Source organism: Xenopus laevis, chromosome 2S (assembly GCF_017654675.1).
Source record: "Xenopus laevis strain J_2021 chromosome 2S, Xenopus_laevis_v10.1, whole genome shotgun sequence".
Taxonomy (NCBI): domain Eukaryota; kingdom Metazoa; phylum Chordata; class Amphibia; order Anura; family Pipidae; genus Xenopus; species Xenopus laevis.
The window spans coordinates 6,787,312-6,809,147 of NC_054374.1; the positions used below are offsets into that span (position 1 = coordinate 6,787,312).

At 43.4% G+C, this 21,836-nt stretch overlaps 1 protein-coding gene across 1 annotated transcript; it reads right to left on the minus strand.

Annotated features, from left to right (window-relative positions):
- Positions 1 to 5,418: 5,418 nt before the first annotated feature.
- cenpv.S (centromere protein V S homeolog) lies at positions 5,419 to 21,729 on the minus strand. The gene is made up of 5 exons (XM_018248810.2): positions 21,172 to 21,729; positions 8,812 to 8,910; positions 7,489 to 7,558; positions 6,751 to 6,865; positions 5,419 to 5,704 (listed from the first exon to the last, which is right to left on the minus strand). Exons 1-5 carry the CDS (start codon positions 21,486 to 21,488, stop codon positions 5,580 to 5,582), a joined length of 726 nt encoding a protein of 241 aa, XP_018104299.1. The 5' UTR covers positions 21,489 to 21,729; the 3' UTR covers positions 5,419 to 5,579.
- Between the last annotated feature and the right edge of the window lie 107 nt (positions 21,730 to 21,836).

Below are 21,836 nucleotides of genomic sequence, written 5' to 3' on the forward strand. Positions count from 1 at the left end.
ATTTCAGAAAGAGCCAGCACTTTAGGATGGAACTGCTTTCTGGCAGGCTGTTGTTTCTCCTACTCAATGTAACTAATTGTGTCTCAGTGGGACCTGGATTTTACTATTGAGTGTTGTTCTTAGATCTACCAGGCAGTGGTTATCTTCTGTTAGGGAGCTGCTATCTGGTTACCTTCCCATTGTTCTGTTGTTAGGCTGCTGGGGGGGGGAGGGAGGGGGTGATATCACTCCAACTTGCAGTACAGCAGTAAAGAGTGACTGAAGTTTATCAGAGCACAAGTCACATGACTGGGGGCAGCTGGGAAACTGATAATATGTCTAGCACCATGTCAGATTTCAAAATTAAATATAAAAAAATCTGTTTGCTCTTTTGACAAACGGATTTCAGTGCAGAATTCTGCTGGAGCAGCACTATTAACTGATGTGTTTTGAAAAAAACTTTTTTTTCCATGACAATATCCCTTTAAAGTGGACCTATCACCCAGACACAAAAAGCTGTATGATAAAATTTCTTTTCAAATTAAACATGAAATCCAAAGTCTATTTTTTATTTAAGCATTCATAGATGTTTTACACTCATTTAGAAATCTCAGCTGTCAATCAAATATTGTCTGCCCCTCCTTAGGCATAGAGGCGGAGCAAGCAATTACTTTCACTTTCCATTCAGCACTTCCTACATGTCACTGCTCTCCCCACATTCCCCCCATTCTCTTCACCATTTAATTGTGTAACCAGGACATGGGGATGGACATCAGGTCCCCCATTCTCTTCACCATTTAATTGTGTAACCAGGACATGGGGATGGACATCAGGTCCCCCGTTCTCTTCACCATTTAATTGTGTAACCAGGACATGGGGATGGACATCAGGTCCCCCATTCTCTTCACCATTTAATTGTGTAACCAGGACATGGGGATGGACATCAGGTCCCCCGTTCTCTTCACCATTTAATTGTGTAACCAGGACATGGGGATGGACATCAGGTCCCCCATTCTGGTGCACAAACAAGATTCTGAGATGATACAAGACTTGTCTTAATAACAGTGTCCACAAAATGGCTCCTGCCTGCTTGTTATAATTATGAATTCCCAGACTGAAGGAAACAAAATTCAAATAATTTATACACTGTAATTAAAGTTAATTTTGCTTGACTAACTTGATAAAATAGGATTTGGAATAATTTTTTTAGATGACGGGTCCCCTTTAAATATATCACTGCTGCCAGTTAGTTAACAATTGGGGTTTCAATTGCACTTGGTCTTGCACCCCCCACAGGGTCTGTTGCAGGCAACAACAACAACAACAACAACAACAGATTTTTAATCTGCTGCAAGATGCACATTATAGAAAGGCCCTGGACAAAAGTGCACAGTGAATGATCATTTAGGGGTGCAATTTTGTTCTCACAGTTCTCTTGCATCTTGGGTTTTTTGCAAATGACCAATCTAAATTTAAAAGCCCATCTCAAATAAGAGATGCCTCACTTGTATATCACCTAATTGAAATCTTGAATTAGCAAAAAGCCTAAAGTCAGTAACGTAACTTGGTGGGGGCGGGCCCTGGTGCGGGACGTGCAGACGGGCCCGCCCCCACCCTCGTCTGGGCGTTTTTTCTCTGCGCCTGCAGCCGACTCCAGCCGGCTTGAGCCTGAGGCTTGCGGCTGTTGATGGCCACAGATGATGCTGAAGTTTAGCAGCACATTCCTACCGTAAGCTCATGGCACACGGAGCCAATTCAGAAAACCCCCCCCCAGCGTCGGATTCGGGTGCAGCCCCAGGGGCCCATACTCCATCCCCCGGGCCCCCCAGCCGCAAAACCGCCTCTGCCACAACCTCCCCCCCCAGCTTATGTTTCTCCTGTGTGTCTAATAGGGAGGTAAGGAGAGTGGCTGCAGGAAGCGGGTCTGGGCCAGCGGGGCCCAAAAGAGCTGGGGCTATTTTCCCGGTTTCCCGCTGGCCCAGTCAGACCCTGCCCCTGTCCCCACCCAGATGTTGACTTGATATGCCACCAGCTATAAAATTTGGATTTTGACCCCAAAACACACATACAGTATGAGCTGAGGTCAGCATGCAGCTCTGCAGGGTTCAGAAATTCCATGTGTGCCGTGAGCTTTTAACAATTCCAGTGTAGTCACATAGAAGTTCAGCTATGCAAGTACAGGTTATTCAGAATGCTTGGGACCTGGGGTTTCCCAGACAAGGGATCTTTCTGTAATTTGGATCTTCATACCTTAAAGGAGAAGGAAAGGCTTGCAGTATTTGGGGGTGCCAAATGTTAGGCAACCCCAAGTAGAGTCCTACAGTGGGTCAATTACCCGTGGGTTACCCGCAAAAATCTGCGGGTTGCAGGTAGAAGTTTCGGGAGCGGGTATAGACGTGGGTCGGCGGTTCTCCGGGTTATTGGGTTGCGGGTCTTCTCAATAGCGAGTTTTACTCCTTTTTTTCTGATCACGCCTACTTCTAATGATGTCACTTTAGACAGCACCTCCTGTTTCTTGATGGTCAGCGGATCAGGTTGCGGATAAGGTACTTGCGGGTTGGGTAGTGGGTAAGTATGCGGGTTGCGGGTCCGGGTTTAACAAATTGGTTCCGTGCAGGACTCTACCCCCAAGTGATTGTATTGACTTACCTGAAACCCCGGGCCAGTGCGCTTATACCAGTGAGCAACACGGAGTGATCCTCTTCTGTCTTCAAATTTCCATTAACTGTATAAAATCACCCAAACTGCAGCTCGTGCCTTTATATAACCGTGGAGTTTGCCTGTTACTTGCAATATCCTTATACTGTCCAACAGGGGGTGCACATTGAGACCATCCTATCACTATGAGTATGATAGTGCAGCCTTCCATGCATAATGCAACGAGAACAGATCTGAATTATGGTGCATCTGGCTCCCCCTAGTGGCCACTGTTATTAAATATGAATTTCAAAGATCTGTGATTTCAATATTCACATCATCCTCCCTATGGTGCAGCATAAACCCCATCAACTGTTACATTAGCAACGCTCGGGCCATTTACAGACATAATTATCTTGTCGGGTTTATATACCTTGAAAGAACCATTTGGAACATCATAATGATTGTCATTTATTTTTTCAGGACTGACCTATTTCTGCCCCACAGGAAAGTGCATTACAATAATTACCCACCAGTCTTATTTATAATCATTGGATTTACTGCCTGCCACACCTCCTTGTTCTCTTCCACCAACCCCTGCTAATAAGGATTCGGTTCGGTATTCGGCCTTATCTTTCATGAAGGATTCAGGGGGTTCGGCCAAATCCAAAAAAGTGGATTCGGTGCATCCCTAGTCTGTGTATTAAAAGACAAGGTCATTGGATGTCAGTAATGAGGTTCCTACAACAGAAATCACAACAGAACACACAGGGTGCAACCTTATATCATATACTGTCTATACGGTGCCAGAGCTTAACTCCTTGAGGCATATTTATCAAAGAGTGAAGTTAGAGATCACCACAGTCCACTAGAGTGAAGTTCCACCACTCTCCATTCATTTCTATGGGATTTTAAAAAGAGTATTTATCAATGGGTGAAAGTTCATCCTTTGATAAATTTGCCTTTCAAAACCCTATACTAATGGATGGAGAGTGGTGGGATTTCACACTAGAGGACTGTGGAGATCTCTAACTTCACTCTTTGATAAATATACCCTCTTGTCTCCACCCGCACCTAATACTCCTCACTTGTGTCCAAATTGTACTCACCGTATTAGGATTTGATAATGACTTGCTGAGCCTCCAGTTGTTCCTAACACAGCAGTTGTAGGTTCAAGTCTAGAAATAGAGATTCTGGGGAATGATCCAACCAACCTATTGATTCAGGTTCTAAAACCTTACGGAAGGTATTGTTATTGTTAGGGAAATAAATCAGTATGTGAGTGTATGTTAGGACTGTGGGAGTAGAAGTTAAAATGCCTTGTAAAAGTTTTTCTGGGTCATTTCTAATGTTAATTGGTGGGAATGAGGCTTCTGGCCAAAATACTCTTGTTACTATTTAGTGTAGAAAGTGAATTCAAATATCAGGGGTAAGCAGCTATGCAAGTACAGGTTATTCAGAATGCTTGGGACCTGGGGTTTCCCAGACAAGGGATCTTTCTGTAATTTGGATCTTCATACCTTAAAGGAGAAGGAAAGGCTTGCAGAATTTGGGGGTGCCAAATGGTAGGCAACCCCAAGTAGAGTCCTACAGCAGGTCAAGTACCCATGGGTTGTCCACAAAAACCTGCGGTACCCTGCGGGTTGCAGGTAGAAGTTTCAGGAGCAGGTGTAGATGTGGGTCGGTGGTTCTCCACGTTTGTGTGTCGCGGATCTTCTCAATAGCGAGTTTTCCTCCTTTTTTTCTGATCACGCCTACTTCTAATGATGTCACTTCCTGGTTTACAATGACAGCACTTCCTGTTTCTTGATGGTCAGCGGATCAGGTTGCGGATAAGGTACTTGCGGGTTGGGTAGCGGGTAAGTATGCGGGTTGTGGGTCCGGGTTTAACAAATTACCTGAAACCCGGGCCGGCGCGGTTATACCAGTGAGCTATACGGAGCGATCCTCTTCCGGCTTCTTCTGTCTTCAAATTTCCCGTGGCAAACGCATGCGCAGTTGAACGAAATAGACGAATTTTTAGTTAAAGTTAGTTCTACTGAGCATGTGCAGTCCCGTGAAGAAGGAGGAAGAGGATGGCTCCGTGGTGCTCACTGGTATAACCCCGGGCCGGAGCAGTTTTCTGCTGATAGGAGCACCAGCCTGGGGTTTCAGGTAAGTCAATGCAATCACTTAGGGGTTCCTAACATTTGGCATCCCCAAGTGCTGCAAGCCTTTCCTTCTCTTTTAAGTCTACTAGAAAATCATGTAAACTTCAAATGAACCCGTTAGGCTGGTTTTGCTTCCAATAAGGATTAATTATATCTTAGTTGGGATCAGGTACAACTACTGTTTTATTATTACAGCGGAAAAAGAAATCATTTTTATAAATTTGGATTATTTCATTATAATGGAGTCTATGGGAGATGGCCTTCCATGATTTGGATGTTTTTGGATAATGGGTTTCCAGATAAGGGATCCCATACGTATACAGGGCTTTGGGAGCACCAGTGAGTAAATAACAGACAGGCCAACAAGTTTCAGACTGTAGCCCACTGTATTTGCTTGACTGATATTGATATTGGCAATGTGACCTGAGAACCTATGAAAGATTTAGCAAGAAACTGTGCTAGTAAGTCCATAGAAAAAGTTTTATTCACTAAGAGTTAAAAAGACAGAGCGCCATGACCAAAATGTATAAAACAAATAGTGGACTAAGACACAAAGGGATAAATTTATCAAAGAGTGCAGTTCCGCCACTAGAGTGAAATTCCGCCACTCTCCATTCATTTCTATGGGATTTTGGAAGGCGTATTTATCAATGGGTGAAAGTGAAAGTTCCCCCTTTGATAAATACGCCTATAAAAATCCCATAGAAATGAATGGAGAGTGGCGGAATTTCACTCTAGCGGCGGATCTTCACTATTAACTTCACTCTTTGATAAATATACCCCATAACAACTGAGTGTTGGGGGAGGGGCATCTCAGGACTGTGACATGCTGCGGATGGTCTTGTGCTCCTTCATCATCTTTTCCCACTCCTTCCCGTTGATCTGCTCAACATGGACACTGCGCACAGTGCCGGCATCCAAGCAGTGTGGGGCAATACCTGGGGGGATCAATGATTAATGATGAACGGACACATCACCTCTGATTTAATGGTAGTTACTCCGATGAATTCTAAACTGGCCCTAAAGAGATGAAATACTGCCACTGAAAATGTGTAGCAGGTATGGAAATAACTGATGATCAGCAAATACAGCCGATTAGTCCCATAAAGGAGAAGGAAAGGTTAAAATTAAGTAAGCTTTATCAGAAAGGTCTATATAAATACACCAGTAAACCCTCAAAGTAATGCTGCTCTGAGTCCTCTGTCAAAAGAAACATCATATTTCTTTCCTTCTATTGTGTACTCATGGGCTTCTGTATCAGACTTCCTGTTTTCAGCTTAAACCTCCAGGGCTTGGGCTTGAGCATGCTCAGTTTGCTCCTCTCAGAGACTCAGGCAGGAAGTGATGTCACCCAAAGCTAATATGGCAGCTGCTATCCTTGTCAGCTTGCAAAAGGACCAGGAGGTCCGAAACGTTGCTGTGCCAGATGTAATTCTGAAATAAAGGTGGTTTTATTTTATTATGGGAGTGCTGCTACCTATTTTTTGAAGCTGCTATCCTAAACAAACAGAGAGCTTCTAGAGCTGTTTACTCAGGTATGGTAAAACATTCTACAGAATAAATATAGTTTTCTATCTTGCACTATTGTGGTTAATCTACTGCAGTGGTCCCCAACCAGTAGCTCGTGAGCAACATGTTGCTCTCCAAACCTTTGGATGTTGCTCCCAATGGCCTCAAAGTAGAAGATTATTTTTGAATTCCAGGCTTGGAGGCAAGTTTTGGTTGTATAAAAACCAGGTGTACTGCCAAACAGAGCCTCAATGTAGGTTGACAATCCACATAGGGGCTACCAAATGGCCAATCACAGCACTTATTTGGCACCCCAAGAACATTTCTTATGCTAGTGTTGCTCCCCAACTCCTTTACTTCTGAATGTTGCTCACGGGTTCAAAAGGTTGGGGATCCCTGATCTACTGTATTGGCAATAAACTGCCTTGGGAGCTTTCCTTCTCCTTTAAGCCCTCCCTTTCCCTCGTTTACTAACCATAGCCGTCGGGGTTGGAGCGAGGCGTATAGAAACTCTGGACGCCACAAGTCTTGCAGAATGTATGATGAGCCTTTTTGGTGTTGAACTTGTATGTAGTGAGGTTATCTGCGCCCTGGGAAAACAGAGAGAAGCGTCTCACACTATTGGCTTTTGGGAATAAGATTCCGTTATATGGAAGATCACCGTGAATTAGTTCCTGTGTCACTCAACATATACGTATATATAAGGGGAGTTCACCATTCTTATAGCAGATAAGAGAAATCTAATCTGCAAACAATTAAATAACTACAGTCGAACCCCCATTTTACGTATTTCAGGGGACCAGGAAAAAATGATGTAAAATCCGGGAAAATGTAAAATCAGGGAAATGTGTTAAAGTAACGTTTTCTTCGAGTACTGAAAGGATATAAGCACAGGAGTGAGTTTTACTGTGAGATACAATATTTAGTGTGTTAATAAGAAGGGTTAAACATTGCAGGGTTAATGTTACACTATGGGGGTCGAGTGCAAGACTCTCTGTCAGTCACACACACAAGCTAAAGCAATAAGTGATTGGTGCAGGACTGTATAAGGGACACACTCATTGCAACTGACCAGTTACAGGCAGAACCATCACAAAATATACATCTGCTTAGTAGTTTATTCTTCTTTATTTCACAATAAATATTACCCTGTTGGATAATTAGAAGTAGTGCAACATCACAGGGGGATTCTATAAACAGGTGCGCCACGTACCTTTAATAATTGGAAGCGGGATGCTGGGACAATGAAGTGTCGGTTCTGCTTCTTGACACAAATGCTACAACTACGAGGGAAAGATGTGAGACGTTAAAACAAAATATAACATTTTCAATTTATAATGAAATAGATCTGGGCAAAGACAGAAATATGGCCTGATCCCCTCCTTGCCCAATGTGTTTTTAAAGGAGATCTAAAGCCTAACTAAAGAATTAAGTAGAAATGTTATACATTATGTTTTGTGCTTCTGTACCAGCCCAAAGCAACCACAGCCCTTTAGCAGTAAAGATCTGTGTCTCCAAAGATGCCCCAGTAGCTCCCCATCTTCTTTTCTGCTGATTCACTGCACATGCTCTGTGCTGCTGTCACTTACTGAGCTTAGGGACCCACTCACAATATACAGTACACATAGAATAGAAATGTCACAATATAAGGCTGATTAGTAATTAATACACATAATTACTACATGGCAGCACAGAAACCAGTGCAATTAGCATCAGAATTTAACTAATCAGCAAACCTGTAGCATCAGCTTATATTACAGCCAGGGAAGGTCATTTTCTGCTGGATAATTAGTGACGAGCCCTAAGCTTAGCTTCTCAACAGCCAATCAGAGCCCACTGAGCATGTGAGTGTCACAGACACTTTCCAAGATGGTGACCCCCTGTGACAAGTTTGAAGTCCTGGATCATTGCTGCTATTGACAAGCTCAAACTTTAGCCTCGTGCAATAAGTGCACTATAAAAAAAGGCATTTTTAGTCATATTCCTTTTTAGGGTTTCACACGCCTGTAAGTGACTGGATGTGTAACATAACAGCCAGAACACTACTTCCTGCTTTTCAGCTCTCGTGGTTTCCACTGATTATTTACCAGACAGTAACCAATCAGAGACTTGAGGGGGGGCCACATTGGTCATAACTGTTGCTTTTGAATCTGAGCTGAATGCGGAGGAACAATTACAAACTCACTGAACAGTTATGTCCCATGTGGCCCCCCTTATAGTCACTGACTAACTCAGAGTTAGAGAGCTGAAAAGCAGGAAGTAGTGTTCTGGCTATTATGTTACACATCCACTCACTCCAGCCTTTATACATTAAATTTTTGGCTAACTAACTATATTAGATAAATTTTTTATTTTGCACAGTCTATCTATATACCTTTTTGTACTGAACTGTTCCTTTAAGACTTTCCAGAAGGATGATGAACACCACTGAGGTGCGATACAGAGCAGAATTAATACCCCATTAATACCCCATGACATAGAGTACCATTTCAACAGCCAAAAAAAAAAAAAAGCGCAAAAATTGCAGGCCACTCACTTGCAGTCGAAGATGTGTAAGTCGGAAGACGCCCAGATTTCAAAACGTACGGCTCCACAGTGACAACCTCCGCTGTGCTTCACGAGGCCCTTGTACTCGCTGGGGACACAGACAATCCTTAGTCATAAAGTGTAGAACTGAAATACAATATACTCTCTGCACATAAATACCATGTGACACATTGTAAGATCAGTATACAGGGATTCCTTCCGTTACCGTATATACTCGTGTATAAGCCGACCCGTGTATAAGCCGAGGTACCTAATTTACCTAAGAAAACTGGAAAAATTTATTGACTCGTGTATAAGCCTAGGGGCTGATTGAAAATCAATCTGTACCTGCACCCACTGAATAACAATGAAAGGTAGGCCTGCCCACAGTTTAAAAAAAAAAAAATTGTAAGCACACCAGTCACAGTAAAATAACTTATAACTCAACCAGGGGCAGAGAGATGGAAAGATGCAGCAACTACATACGAGGTTCCTTCTGCGGCCCCAACAGTGTGCAGGACACATGTAAATGTTTACAGTCCGCAGCAAGAGCTTTGAAATTCCTCTGCTTATTTTGGTCACAAACTCTTCTAGGAGAATATGGCCTGGATGGGGGAAGGGGGTCCAATAATCCCATTATTATAAATAAGCCCGTTTAGCAGTTGGTGCTGCCATGCTGGTTCCTGTAGGGAGAAGATAATCCATATAGAATACAGGGCTAGAAGTGGGTGCTGGGAAATAACACAACACTTTATACAAAAGGGCCCTGGTCCCCACACCCCATTTTGTGAGCCTATGAATATCAATGAAGTGAGGAGTTACTAATGACACACCCAGGTGCTGAAAGTAGGGGTTATTTTCTTTCAAATACCGTATATACTCCGTATATACGCCAATCCCTCACCGGATCCCTCACCTCCCTCTCCCATAGCGCATCAGGACTCTGTGACTGACTGTCACGATCGCCGCCCGGAGCAGGTCCAGGAGCTCCGGGCGGCGCGTCCTTCCCTGCCGGCGTCGCTCCCAAAATGGCGGCGCCCATGGCCGCCATTTGGGTAGCGGCGCCGGCGCCTCTACCCACGTGGCGGCCATGGGCGCCGCCATTTTGGAAGGACGCCGGCAGGGAAGGACGCGCCGCCCGGAGCTCCTGGACCTGCTCCGGGCGGCGATCGTGACAGTCAGTCACAGAGTCCTGATGCGCTATGGGAGAGGGAGGTGAGGGATCCGGTGAGGGATTGGCGTATGACCCGCGTATAAGCCGAGGTCGAGTTTTTCAGCACATTTTGGGTGCTGAAAAACTCGGCTTATATGCGAGTATATACGGTACATACAACTCATACTTACAGACACAGGGTATTACAGTAATATACTATGGTTTGCTTGGCCTTTATTAGCATTTAGCTTTACTAAACCACCTGCCCCAATCCTCTCTGGTGTGTGTTGTCTACTGCAGAGCACAGAAAGGCAAAAAAACATATTCACCGAAATGTCTTGTTGCATTTAATAAGTAAATGTAGATGTTTCAACTTATTTACAAATTCAACTTAAAGGGGAACTATCGTGAAAAATGAAAATGTAATATAAGCTTCTGCATACTGAAATAAACTTTCTAAATACAATCAATTCAAAATTCTGTACTGTTTCTGAAATAATCAAGTTCCTCTCTCAGCATCTGTTTCTCTTCATTCTCTCTTCATGCAGCAGTTGGGTGTCAGATATTCATTGACAGTTAGATCCAATATATCTTATAGGGGGGCTCCTTTTGCCTAGAAGATGTTTTAGAGGTCACTCTATTAAACTCACCCGACATCATGTCTCTCTACATGCAGAATTTGTGCAAAAGGCAGTTATTTTGTTAGATTTTGTTTGAACTGGAATCAGTTATTTGAGTGAGCTCTAATTCATCTTCTAGGCATTAAATAAACCCAATAGGCTGGTTTTGCCTCCAATAAGGATTAATTATATCTTAGTTGGGATCAAGTATAGAGATGTCGCGAACTGTTCGCCGGCGAACTTGTTCGCGCGAACATCGGGTGTTCGCGCTCGCCGGAAGTTCGCGAACGTCGCGCGACGTTCGCCATTTTGGGTTCGCCATTGTTGGCGCTTTTTTTTGCCCTCTCACCCCAGACCAGCAGGTACATGGCAGCCAATCAGGAAGCTCTCCCCTGGACCACTCCCCTTCCCTATAAAAACCGAAGCCCTGCAGCGTTTTTTCACTCTGCCTGTGTGTGCTGAAGAGATAGTGTAGGGAGAGAGCTGCTGCCTGTTAGTGATTTCAGGGACAGTTGAAAGTTTGCTGGCTAGTAATCGTTTTGATACTGCTCTGTTATTGGAGGGACAGAAGTCTGCAGGGGTTTGAGGGACATTTAAGCTTAGTTAGCTTTGCTGGCTAGTAATCTACCTTCTACTGCAGTGCTCTGTATGTAGCTGCAGTGGGCAGCTGTCCTGCTTCTGATCTCATCTGCTGACTGCTGCAATAACAGTAGTCCTTGTAAGGACTGCTTTTATTTATTTTTTTGTTGTTTTACTACTACTACTACTACTACTACTATAAGAGCCCAGTGCTATTAGTCTAGCAGTGTTGGGGAGTGGGACTGGTGTGCTAATCTGCTGCTCCTAGTAGTTCAGCAGCACCAACTTTAATTTTTTTTTTTTAATATTCATTTTTTTTTATTTTACTTTTTTTATTTTACTACCGCTGTAGTAGTGTATAAGTTGACCTTTTAGGCATTATTTGCCCTGTAGGCATTATTTGCACACTGTTTTCTTCAACCCGCCATCGAGCTGTGTGACCTTGTTCACATTCTGTCTAAATATCCATAATATTACCGTCTCCAGAAAAAACACCGGAGTCACTTTTTTCAAGCAGCCATAATATATTTTACGTAATCCGTATCCACCGCTGTAGTAGTGTATACGTTGGCCTTGTAGGCATTATTTGCACACTGTTTTCTTCAACCCGCCATCGAGCTGTGTGACCTTGTTCCCATTCTGTCTAAATATCCATAATATTACCGTCTCCAGAAAAAACACCGGAGTCACTTTTTTCAAGCAGCATTCATATATTTTACGTAATCCGTATCCACCGCTGTAGTAGTGTATACGTTGGCCTTGTAGGCATTATTTGCACACTGTTTTCTTCAACCCGCCATCGAGCTGTGTGACCTTGTTCCCATTCTGTCTAAATATCCATAATATTACCGTCTCCAGAAAAAACACCGGAGTCACTTTTTTCAAGCAGCATTCATATATTTTACGTAATCCGTATCCACCGCTGTAGTAGTGTATACGTTGGCCTTGTAGGCATTATTTGCCCAGTTTTTTTGGCCGCAGCCACTGAAGCACAGAGGCCAGAAAAAATATGCCATATAAATGCTGAAAATAGTCATTTTTTGCCATACGTTGACTCAACGTATATGGCAAAAAATGACTATTTTCAGCATTTATATGGCATATTTTTTCTGGCAACTGTGCTTCAGTGGCTGCGACCAAAAAAATGCATATTTTCTGCATTTATATGGCATAATTTTTCTGGCCTCTGTGCTTCAGTGGCTGCAACCAAAAAAATTTATATTTTCAGCATTTATATGGCATAATTTTTCTGTCAACTGTGCTTCAGTGGCTGCGACCAAAAAAATGCATGTTTTCTGCATTTATATGGCATAATTTTTCTGGCCTCTGTGCTTCAGTGGCTGCAACCAAAAAAGTTTATATTTTCAGCATTTATATGGCATAATTTTTCTGTCAACTGTGCTTCAGTGGCTGCGACCAAAAAAATGCATATTTTCTGCATTTATATGGCATAATTTTTCTGGCCTCTGTGCTTCAGTGGCTGCAACCAAAAAAATTTATATTTTCAGCATTTATATGGCATAATTTTTCTGGCAACTGTGCTTCAGTGGCTGCGTCCAAAAAAACTGGGCAAACAATGTCTACAAGGTCAACGTATGGCGAAAAATGACTATTTTCAGCATTTATATGGCATATTTTTTCTGGCAACTGTGCTTCAGTGGCTGCGTCCAAAAAAACTGGGCAAACAATGCCTACAAGGTCAACGTATGGCAGTTGTTTAAAGAGAACAGTAGATTACTAGCCAGCAAAGCTACCTAAGCTAAAATGTCCCTCAAATCCCTGCAGACTTCTGTCCCTCCAATACAGAGCAGTATCAAGCAGATTACTAGCCAGCAAACTTACTATCATCTGTCCCTGAAATCACTAACAGCTCTCCCCCTACACTATCTCTTCCAAGCACACACAGGCAGATTTTTCAGATACATTTTTGCCCTTGATCCCCCTCTGGCATGCCACTGTCCAGGTCGTTGCACCCTTTAAACAACTTTAAAATCATTTTTCTGGCCAGAAATGTCTTTTCTAGATGTTAAAGTTCGCCTTCCCATTGAAGTCTATGGGGTTCGCGAACCGTTCGCGAACCGCTCGCGTTTTTGCGCAAGTTCGCGAATATGTTCGCGAACTTTTTTTCCGACGTTCGCTACATCCCTAATCAAGTACAAGCGACTGTTTTATTATTACACAGAAAAAGGAAATCACTTTTAAAAATATGGATTATTTGGATAAAATGGAGTCTACGGGAGACGGGCTTTTCATAATTCTCAACTTTCTGGATAACGGGTTTCCGGATAACGGATCCAATACCTGTACCAGTATGTATAACAGCCCTTTGTTTTGGAAGGGTTGCTGGGAATTGTAGTTCTAGAGCAGAAGAAAGGTTACTGGCTGGATATCCCTGATTTGGTTCAATATAATATTCTTGTGGCTGCGGCTATAAAACCCTGCGCTGCGCGAGACACATTCCACCAACTGCAGCTTTATTGCATTATTTCCCCTTCACTGAATATGAATACCCTGGGCCTCAGATCCCAATTAAACCATTACTGTATGAAATCTGATCCCACGGCTGTGACAATGACCCACAAGAGAACTAGGTGGCACAAGCAACGTCAGGGTAACATACACCCGATTATCCCAACCAGCCAGGGGAAGCGCATCACTATATATATATATATATACACAATAAACCAACCAATAGCAGAAAGCGTGCAGCAGCACAAAGTACAGTAGGAATTAACTGGCGTCAAATTCACAATTCAGAATCATGTTTTGGAAGTAATTTCTGTGAAAAGGTGAATTTTTAAGCACATGGCAGCATAAATAAACATGGGTTTGAGAACTGCTGCTGTGCCTGTCATACTGTATGCTTAAAGTGATACTGTCATGGTAAAAAATATAAAAAAAATTTGCATCAATTAATAGTGCTGCTCCAGCAGAATTTTGCATTGAAATCCGTTTCTCTAAAGAGCAAACAGATTTTTTCATATTTCATTTTGAAATCTGACATGGGCTGCCCCAGTCATGTGACTTGTGCTCTGATGTAGGGATGCACCGAATCCACTTTTTTGGATTCGGCCGAACCCCCGAATCCTTCGTGAAAGATTCGGCTGAATACCGAACCGAACCCTAATTTGCATATGCAAATTAGGGGTGGGAAGGGAAAAACATTTTTTACTTCCTTGTTTTGTGACAAAAAGTCACGAGATTTCCCTCCCGCCCCTAATTTGCATATACAAATTAGGATTCGGATTCGGTTTGGCCGGGCAGAAGGATTCGGCCGAATCCGAATCCTGCTGAAAAAGGCCGAATCCCGAACCGAATCCTGGATTCGGTGCATCCCTACTCTGATGAACTTCAATCACTCTTTACTGCTGTACTTCAACAGAACAATGGGAAAGGTCGCCAGATAGCAGCTCACTAACACAAGATAACATACCTCCCAACATTTTGGAAATAAAAAGAGGGACAAAAAAGTTGGCATGCGCAGTGTTGCGATTTTTTGACCTTTCCCATTTTTGTGGCCACACCCCTTAATTACCATGTTCATTTTACAAAATTTAGCAGGTTATGAATGTTTGAACATATTTCTGTGTTTTTTTTCCAGTTATTACAGTTTTGCTAATGAAGGTGAATTGCCCTTTAAGCTGTGAGTCTAACTTCTCCCAAGAGACCTGTTATCTTATATTATTACAATTACTTATTTGCTTATCTCAAAATTGTTACAAAAGTATCTTATCTAAGGGTGTGGCTGTTCTGGGCTCTCTGCCAAAACCCAATTAAGTTAGAAACATTGTTCCCTTTTCTGCCTTCTTCTCCATTAGAAATGATATAGAATCTCAGATCAGAGCCATATATTATATAATATCAGTATACTGTCAGTGCCCAGGCTACAGGCTGGCTATCACTGAGCAGGCTCACATGCCAAGCAGGGAAACAGATCACTAGGATCAAAGTAAAGGCAATTAAATATTAATTTAAAGTCAGTGACGTCCGCAGTGTAAGAGCAAGGTTGCCTGCACCACATTACGTCTGAATGTATATTCTAGAAGGGTTTTGTATAAACCACTAAAGGAGATGACAATGTTCAGCAGGGCCAGTGCCGCAAACTGACTACGTTTGCCAGGCTTTTATTCACTTGTATAAGGTTTTTTAAAGGAAAACTATACCCCTTAAATGAATACTTGGGCAACATATAGTTTATATCATATTAAAGAATCTTACCGAACTGGAATATATATTGTCCTTTTACATCTATTGCCTTGAACCACCATTTAGTGATGGTCTGTGTGCTGCCTCAGAGATCACCTGACTAGAAATACTGCAGCTCTAACTGTAACAGGAAGAGATCACCTGACCAGAAATACTGCAGCTCTAACTGTTACAGGAAGAGATCACCTGACCAGAAATACTGCAGCTCTAAAGTGACGATTCTTCTTGCCGAACGACCGATTTTAGGGAAGTCCGACCAATCCTTCGAAATTATCGTGCGGTTAGTGGGATTCGAACGATCGTACATCTTACGATTTTTTTTTGACATCTGTCAGGAAATTGATCGGCCAGGTCAAAAAATCTTTGTCGGTCCCAGTGCAATATATCTATGTTTGCAGGGCCAAGCAGGCAGCTCCCCTTTGTTTTCCTGGCAAATTGGTCTTTTTAGTTGATGGTCAATTCGTATGATCGTACGATCGTTCCGAGAAAATCGTGGTCTCACAATGAGGATCGGATCTTTTAAAAATCTCAACATCTATGGCCAGCTTAACTGTAACAGGAAGAGATCACCTGACCAGAAATACTGCAGCTCTAACTGTAACAGGAGGAGATCGTCTGACCAGAAATACTGCAGCTCTAACTGTAACAGGAAGAGATCACCTGACCAGAAATACTGCAGCTGTAACTGTAACAGGAAGAGATCACCTGACCAGAAATACTGCAGCTCTAACTGTAACAGGAAGAGATCACCTGACCAGAAATACTGCAGCTCTTACTGTAACAGGAAGAAGTGTGGAAGCAAAAAACACAACTCTGTCTGTTATTTGGCTCATGTGACCTAACATGTATGGCTTGTTTGTGTGCACCGTGAATCCCAGGATCTCAAGGGGCGGCCCTTATTTTTTAAAATGGCAATTTTCTATTTATGATTACCTAATGGCACATACTACTAAAAAAGTATGCTATGATGTAAATGCTTTATTCACATGAAGCAGGGTTTTACATATGAGCTGTTTTATGTAATATCTTTTTTATAGAAACCTACATTGTTTGTGGGGTATAGTTTATATAACAGATCTTTCCGTAATTTGGATCTTCATGCGTTAAGTCTACTAGAAAATCATGTAAACATGAAATAACCCCAATAGGCTGGTTTTGATATCAGTAAGGATTAATTATATTTTAGTTACTGTTTTATTATTACAGAGAAAAAGGAAATCATTCTCAAAAATGTGGATTATTTGGATAAAATGGAGTCTATGGGAAAACGGCCTTTCCGTGATTCTGAGCTTTCTGGATAATGGGTTGCCGGATACCATACCTGTATATGAATAATCTAATGAATATTTAAGGATAAGGAAAACATTATTCGCTGGTTAATCTCCCAGTGATTATGATCCCTTACCTCAGACCCCTGGTTGGCGCTTCTCTTTGCTGAAAATCCCACCTACAATGCGCTGCCATCTTGTTGTCTAAGGGATCCCTTGCGATTGGTTTGGCCTGTGTGTATAAATCACCTTCCATCCTCTGTCCTTGTGCTGCCATTTCTAATGGACCCTGTGGGGGTATTCGTGTGCAATTGCACCCGTAGTTACACCGCTAATTGCTGAATGCTGAGGATCAATTGCAAACTCACTGAACAGTTATGTCCCATGTGGCCCCCCTTATAGTCGCTGACTAACTCAGAGTTAGAGAGCTGAAAAGCAGGAAGTAGTGTTCTGGCTATTATGTTACACATCCACTCACTCCAGCCTTTATACATTAAATTTTTTGCTAACTTACTATATTAGAAACATTATCTTGTTACCCACTTCGTATTTTTACACTGAACTGTTCCTTTACGGTTTTGCCTAGCTAACGCTTTCTTGTGACAACAAATGCAGAAATAACAGTACCTGCTTATAAAAGAGGGAGCACTGAATATTCCAGATGTGCTAATGGTGCTATCATCTGTGACACGCATTTGTTTCCATGGCAACACGAGGCTGTGTGCTCCCCTGCTGAATGGCGTATGTGTGTGAAACAGAAATAAAGTTCAAAGAAAGGAATTATTCTTATGATTTAGTAGGGATTTGGTCCCAGCATTTTTTGCTGCTCAGCTGAACTAAATTCAAACCCTTCGGTGCCTATTTATCAAGGGTCGAATTTCAAAGACCAACTGAAATTACCGGTAAGCTGAAGTTTTTTTTGGTCGAATAGGTCAGTTTTCGGCAGAATTCTTATCAAATGGAATACGAATTGAAGGAATATCGCATTAGATCGAATTCGATTCAGGGTTTTCCCCCAAAAAAACTTTGATTTTTTAAAGTCCATCAATTGACTCCATATAGGTCCTAGGAGGTCCCCCACAGGCTAAAACAGCAATTTGGCAGGTTTTAGATGGCGAATGGTCGAAGTTGAATTTTTAAAGAGACAGTACGGGGCACGTTTACTAAGCTCGAGTGAAGGATTCGAATATAAAAAACGTTGAATATCGAAGTTTTTTGGGTACTTCGACCATCGAATAGGCTACTTCGACCTTCGACTACGACTTCAATTCGAACGATTCAAACTAAAAATCGTTCGACTATTTCGAAGTACTGTCTCTTTAAAAAAAACTTTGCCTACCTACTTCGCCACTTTAAACCTACCGAGCTCCAATGTTAGCCTATGGGGACCTTCCCTATAAGTTTTGCAAGCTATTTCTGATCGAAGGAAAATCGTTCGATCGATGGATTAAAATCCTTCGAATTGGTTCGAACGATTTTTACTTCGTATTTGCGGTAAATCCTTCGACTTCGATATTCGATTTTACTTCGAGGGTTGAATAACGAGGGTTAATTAACCCTCGATATTCGACCCTTAGTAATTGTGCCCCTACATGATAAATTTCGATTTTTTAAATTCAATTAAAAGAAGATGGTATAAGACACTTCTTTGTTTTGTTTTTGTTCCATACCCCAATATAAAGCCTGCCCAACCTCTAGCTGTTGTTAAACTACAACCCCCATCTGTTTGGTCGCTTTGATGAATATCAGTATAAATGGAATTGAATTTTATGCAATAATGCTAAAGGAATTCAGCGCTAATTGGCATTATCTCTGGATAAAAACCCACCCAAAATAATCTGCCTGCAATTTATCCCATGAATGTTGAAGAGAAGAAGCCATTGTGCCAGAAGGATGGTTTGATACTGGTTTGATAGTGGGAGAAATAGTAGAGCAATACATTGAGACTGGCTGCTATATAATACACATTCATTGGGTGAATCATGAATTGGTGCAGCTGTCCTGCGAGGCACACGGCCCATTGTCTGCCTGATCCCGGCCCCCCCGTTGGATCCGCCATGGAAAATCAGATATTACCCCTCACAGCCCGGTGCATCTCATCTGCTGCAGAAGCTCTTGGAAAGCCTGCATTCTATAATACATTCTTTTCTGCATCCCTGTGAGCTGGGTTTTCACTATTTATTAAAACAATATAAATCGAGATACATAAACATTAATACAAATGGCTCGGAGTCTACCACAGCTCAGGGGGCCTCCATTTTGAATTAGTTGGATTGGTTCTGTTTTTCCTTGGTCATTAATAGTGATTTATTACTTGTCATTATTATTTGTGTGTATGGGCAGATCTGGAGCTGAAGGAAAGGGCTGTGTATTGTGTAAGGTTGGAGTCTGCTGCCCCAATACAGTCACAAAAGATCCAATGAAAAGACTCGGGCTGTTTGTATTGGTGCTGCTGAACTGTTCAAAGGGACCTTTTATTTATGTTCACCCAGCGGCGCTGACTGAAAATAGCGACAAAAAAAGAAATGAACGATGGTCTTGTGGAGAGGATAATGAAGGCATGTCGGCGGGGTCGCTGCTTGAGGAGGAGAGAGACGGAAACACATTTCTCATTTGGTAACAGTCTGTGGAATCATACAAATGGCTTCCACCCTGAGACTCCTACTCCAATCCTACTGTGACTTCACCAGTGTCTCCCTTCACAACAGCACAAAGAAAGAGCTAAAGGACCAATATAGAAAGGGTCTGGGGGTGGGAGGGGTATCAAATGCTTCATTAACTCTATAATGTTGGGAGGGCCTGGTGCTGTTTCGTTTCCTCAGCGACGGAGGCGGCCATGTTACGTTTCCCTCCATTCCCTCATTATATGAAGCCTGACTCTATCTACCTGCAATCCCAGCATGCTTCAGTCTCGCCTGCCCAACAACTTCCCTATGGCAATTCTAGTCAGCGACAATCTAGTCTCTCCCCGGACACTTACCAGCTAAAGTCGTTTTATACATAGATATTTACATGGAATTAGAACAATTATACAGGGCATGGCAAGCGGATAAGATGCCAGAACTGGGGTTGCCACCTGGCCGGTAAAAATGATGTTTGATGCCAATGTTATTAATAGGGAAAACGGCAAGAATATAGGAGGGCCGGTAATGTTTCCCAGAGAAGGTGGCGACTCTAGTCAGGACTCATTCCATGTACAAGGGCCACACTGAGCAGTGATGTCTCTGCCCCACTCTGGGAACTACACAAAGCCAAAGGGATTGTGGGAAGTGTAGTCCAAGATGGAGGGCCGTGCAGGCCACAGAGTAGATAGATGAAATGATCAGTAGTAACAATAACATGAATATGAGGTGCCTGACAGTAAAGTCACATGCCATAGAATTCAACCCCCAGCTAGTTACTAGTTCCCCCAGCCCCAAATTAGTTACTAGTTCCCAGCTAGTTCCTACTTACCCCAGCTAGTTATTAGTCCCCCCCAACTAGTTCCTAGTCCCCCCTAGCTAGTTACTAGTTACCCCCAGCTAGTTATTAATCCCCAAGCTAGTTACTAGTTACCCCAGCTAGTTATTAGTCCCCCCCAGCTAGTTCCTAGTTCCCCCAGCTAGTCCCTAGTTCCCCCAGCTAGTTACTAGTTACACCCAGGTAGTTATTAGTCCCCCTAGCTAGTTACTAGTTACCCCCAGCTAGTTCCCCCTAGCTAGTTACTAGTTACCCCAGCTAGTTACTAGTTACCCCCAGGTAGTTATTAGTCCCCCCCAGCTAGTTCATAGTTCCCCCTAGCTAGTTACTAGTTACCCCCAGCTAGTTACTAGTTACCCCCAGGTAGTTATTAGTCCCCCCCAGCTAGTTCATAGTTCCCCCTAGCTAGTTACTAGTTACCCCAGCTAGTTACTAGTTACCCTCAGGTAGTTATTAGTCCCCCCCAGCTAGTTCATAGTTCCCCCTAGCTAGTTCCTAGTAGGGATGCACCGAATCCACTATTTTGGATTCGGCCGAACCCCTGAATCCTTTGTGAAAGATTCGGCAGAATACCGAACCAAATCCTAATTAGCATATGCAAATTAGGGGTGGAAGGGGAAAAAGGCCAAATCCCGAACCGAATCCTGGATTTGGTGCCTCCCTAGTTCCTAGTTCCCCCTGCTTGTTACTAGTTACCCCCAGCTAGTTCCTAGTTCCCCGAGCTCCAAAATAGTTCCTAGTTACCCCAGCTAGTTACTAGTCCCCCAGGTAGTTATTAGTCCCCCAGCTAGTTCATCGTTCCCCCCAGCTAGTTACTAGTCCCCCAGGTAGTTATTGGTCCCCCAGCTAGTTCATCGTTCCCCCCAGCTAGTTACTAGTTCCCCCAGCTACTTCCTAGTTCCCCGAGCTCCAAATTAGTTCCTAGTTCCCCCAGCTAGTTACTAGTCCCCCAGGTAATTAGTCCCCCCAGCTAGTTCCTAGTTTCCCCAGCCCCAATTTAGTTCCTAGTTCCCCCCAGCTAGTTCCCAATTCCCCAGCCAGTTCCCAGTTGACAGCAGATGGCCGGGGGCCGGGGGGAAACTCACAAGGAGTCGAGCAGAAGTTTAGCCGCCTCCTCGGTACTGAGACTTCGGTGTGAGATAAAGTTGACCCAGCGCTGTGTCTGTTCCCCCAGGTCCAACACGAGAGTCTCCTGGTGCCGCCGCTGCTCCTCCTCCTCCTCCTCCTCCTCCAGTTTCTGCTCCACTTGTTTCCTCATCGCCGGCGTCACCTTCTTGGCTGGACATTGGTTGTGTCCGGGGGGACGAGCAGTGACTTTGGGGCGCCCCGAGGCTGCCGGTGTCCTGCGCTGTCTCTCCGCGGCGATTCCTTTCACTGCCGCTGCCTTCTTCACCTTCACCATCTCGGCACGGCTTTTCTCTGCTTCTCTCTCTCCTGCTGGTAATGAGGCCGCAACTCTACTCACGGCTCCTTCTCTTGCACCGGCGGTTGCGGCCAATGATCAGTCCCGCACGGGCCAACCTCAAGCTCCTCTTCTCTCTCTCAGTATCGCTTTGTTTAGCCCCGTTCCATTTGTAATCAGTTCGCTGTACCGCCACCAGGGGGCAGAGCTGAGCCCCACAATCCTCTCCTCGCCCTGTGTCTGTGCTGAGGATATTGGATGAGCCCAAGTGGAAGGGGATGGAGGGAGGACACTTGGGTCTTGTCACACACTTGTACTTGCCCAGGGAATGACATTAGTCACAGCAGG

Coding starts and splice junctions, on each gene's coding strand:
- cenpv.S (XM_018248810.2), bottom strand. CDS start 21,488: ATGGTGAAGGTGAAGAAGGCAGCGGCAGTGAAAGGAATCGCCGCGGAG. Junction 7,559..8,811: donor TTACACATCTTCGACTGCAA/GTGAGTGGCCTG, acceptor TTTCCCTCGTAG/TTGTAGCATTTGTGTCAAGA. Junction 6,866..7,488: donor CCCGCTTCCAATTATTAAAG/GTACGTGGCGCA, acceptor CTGTTTTCCCAG/GGCGCAGATAACCTCACTAC.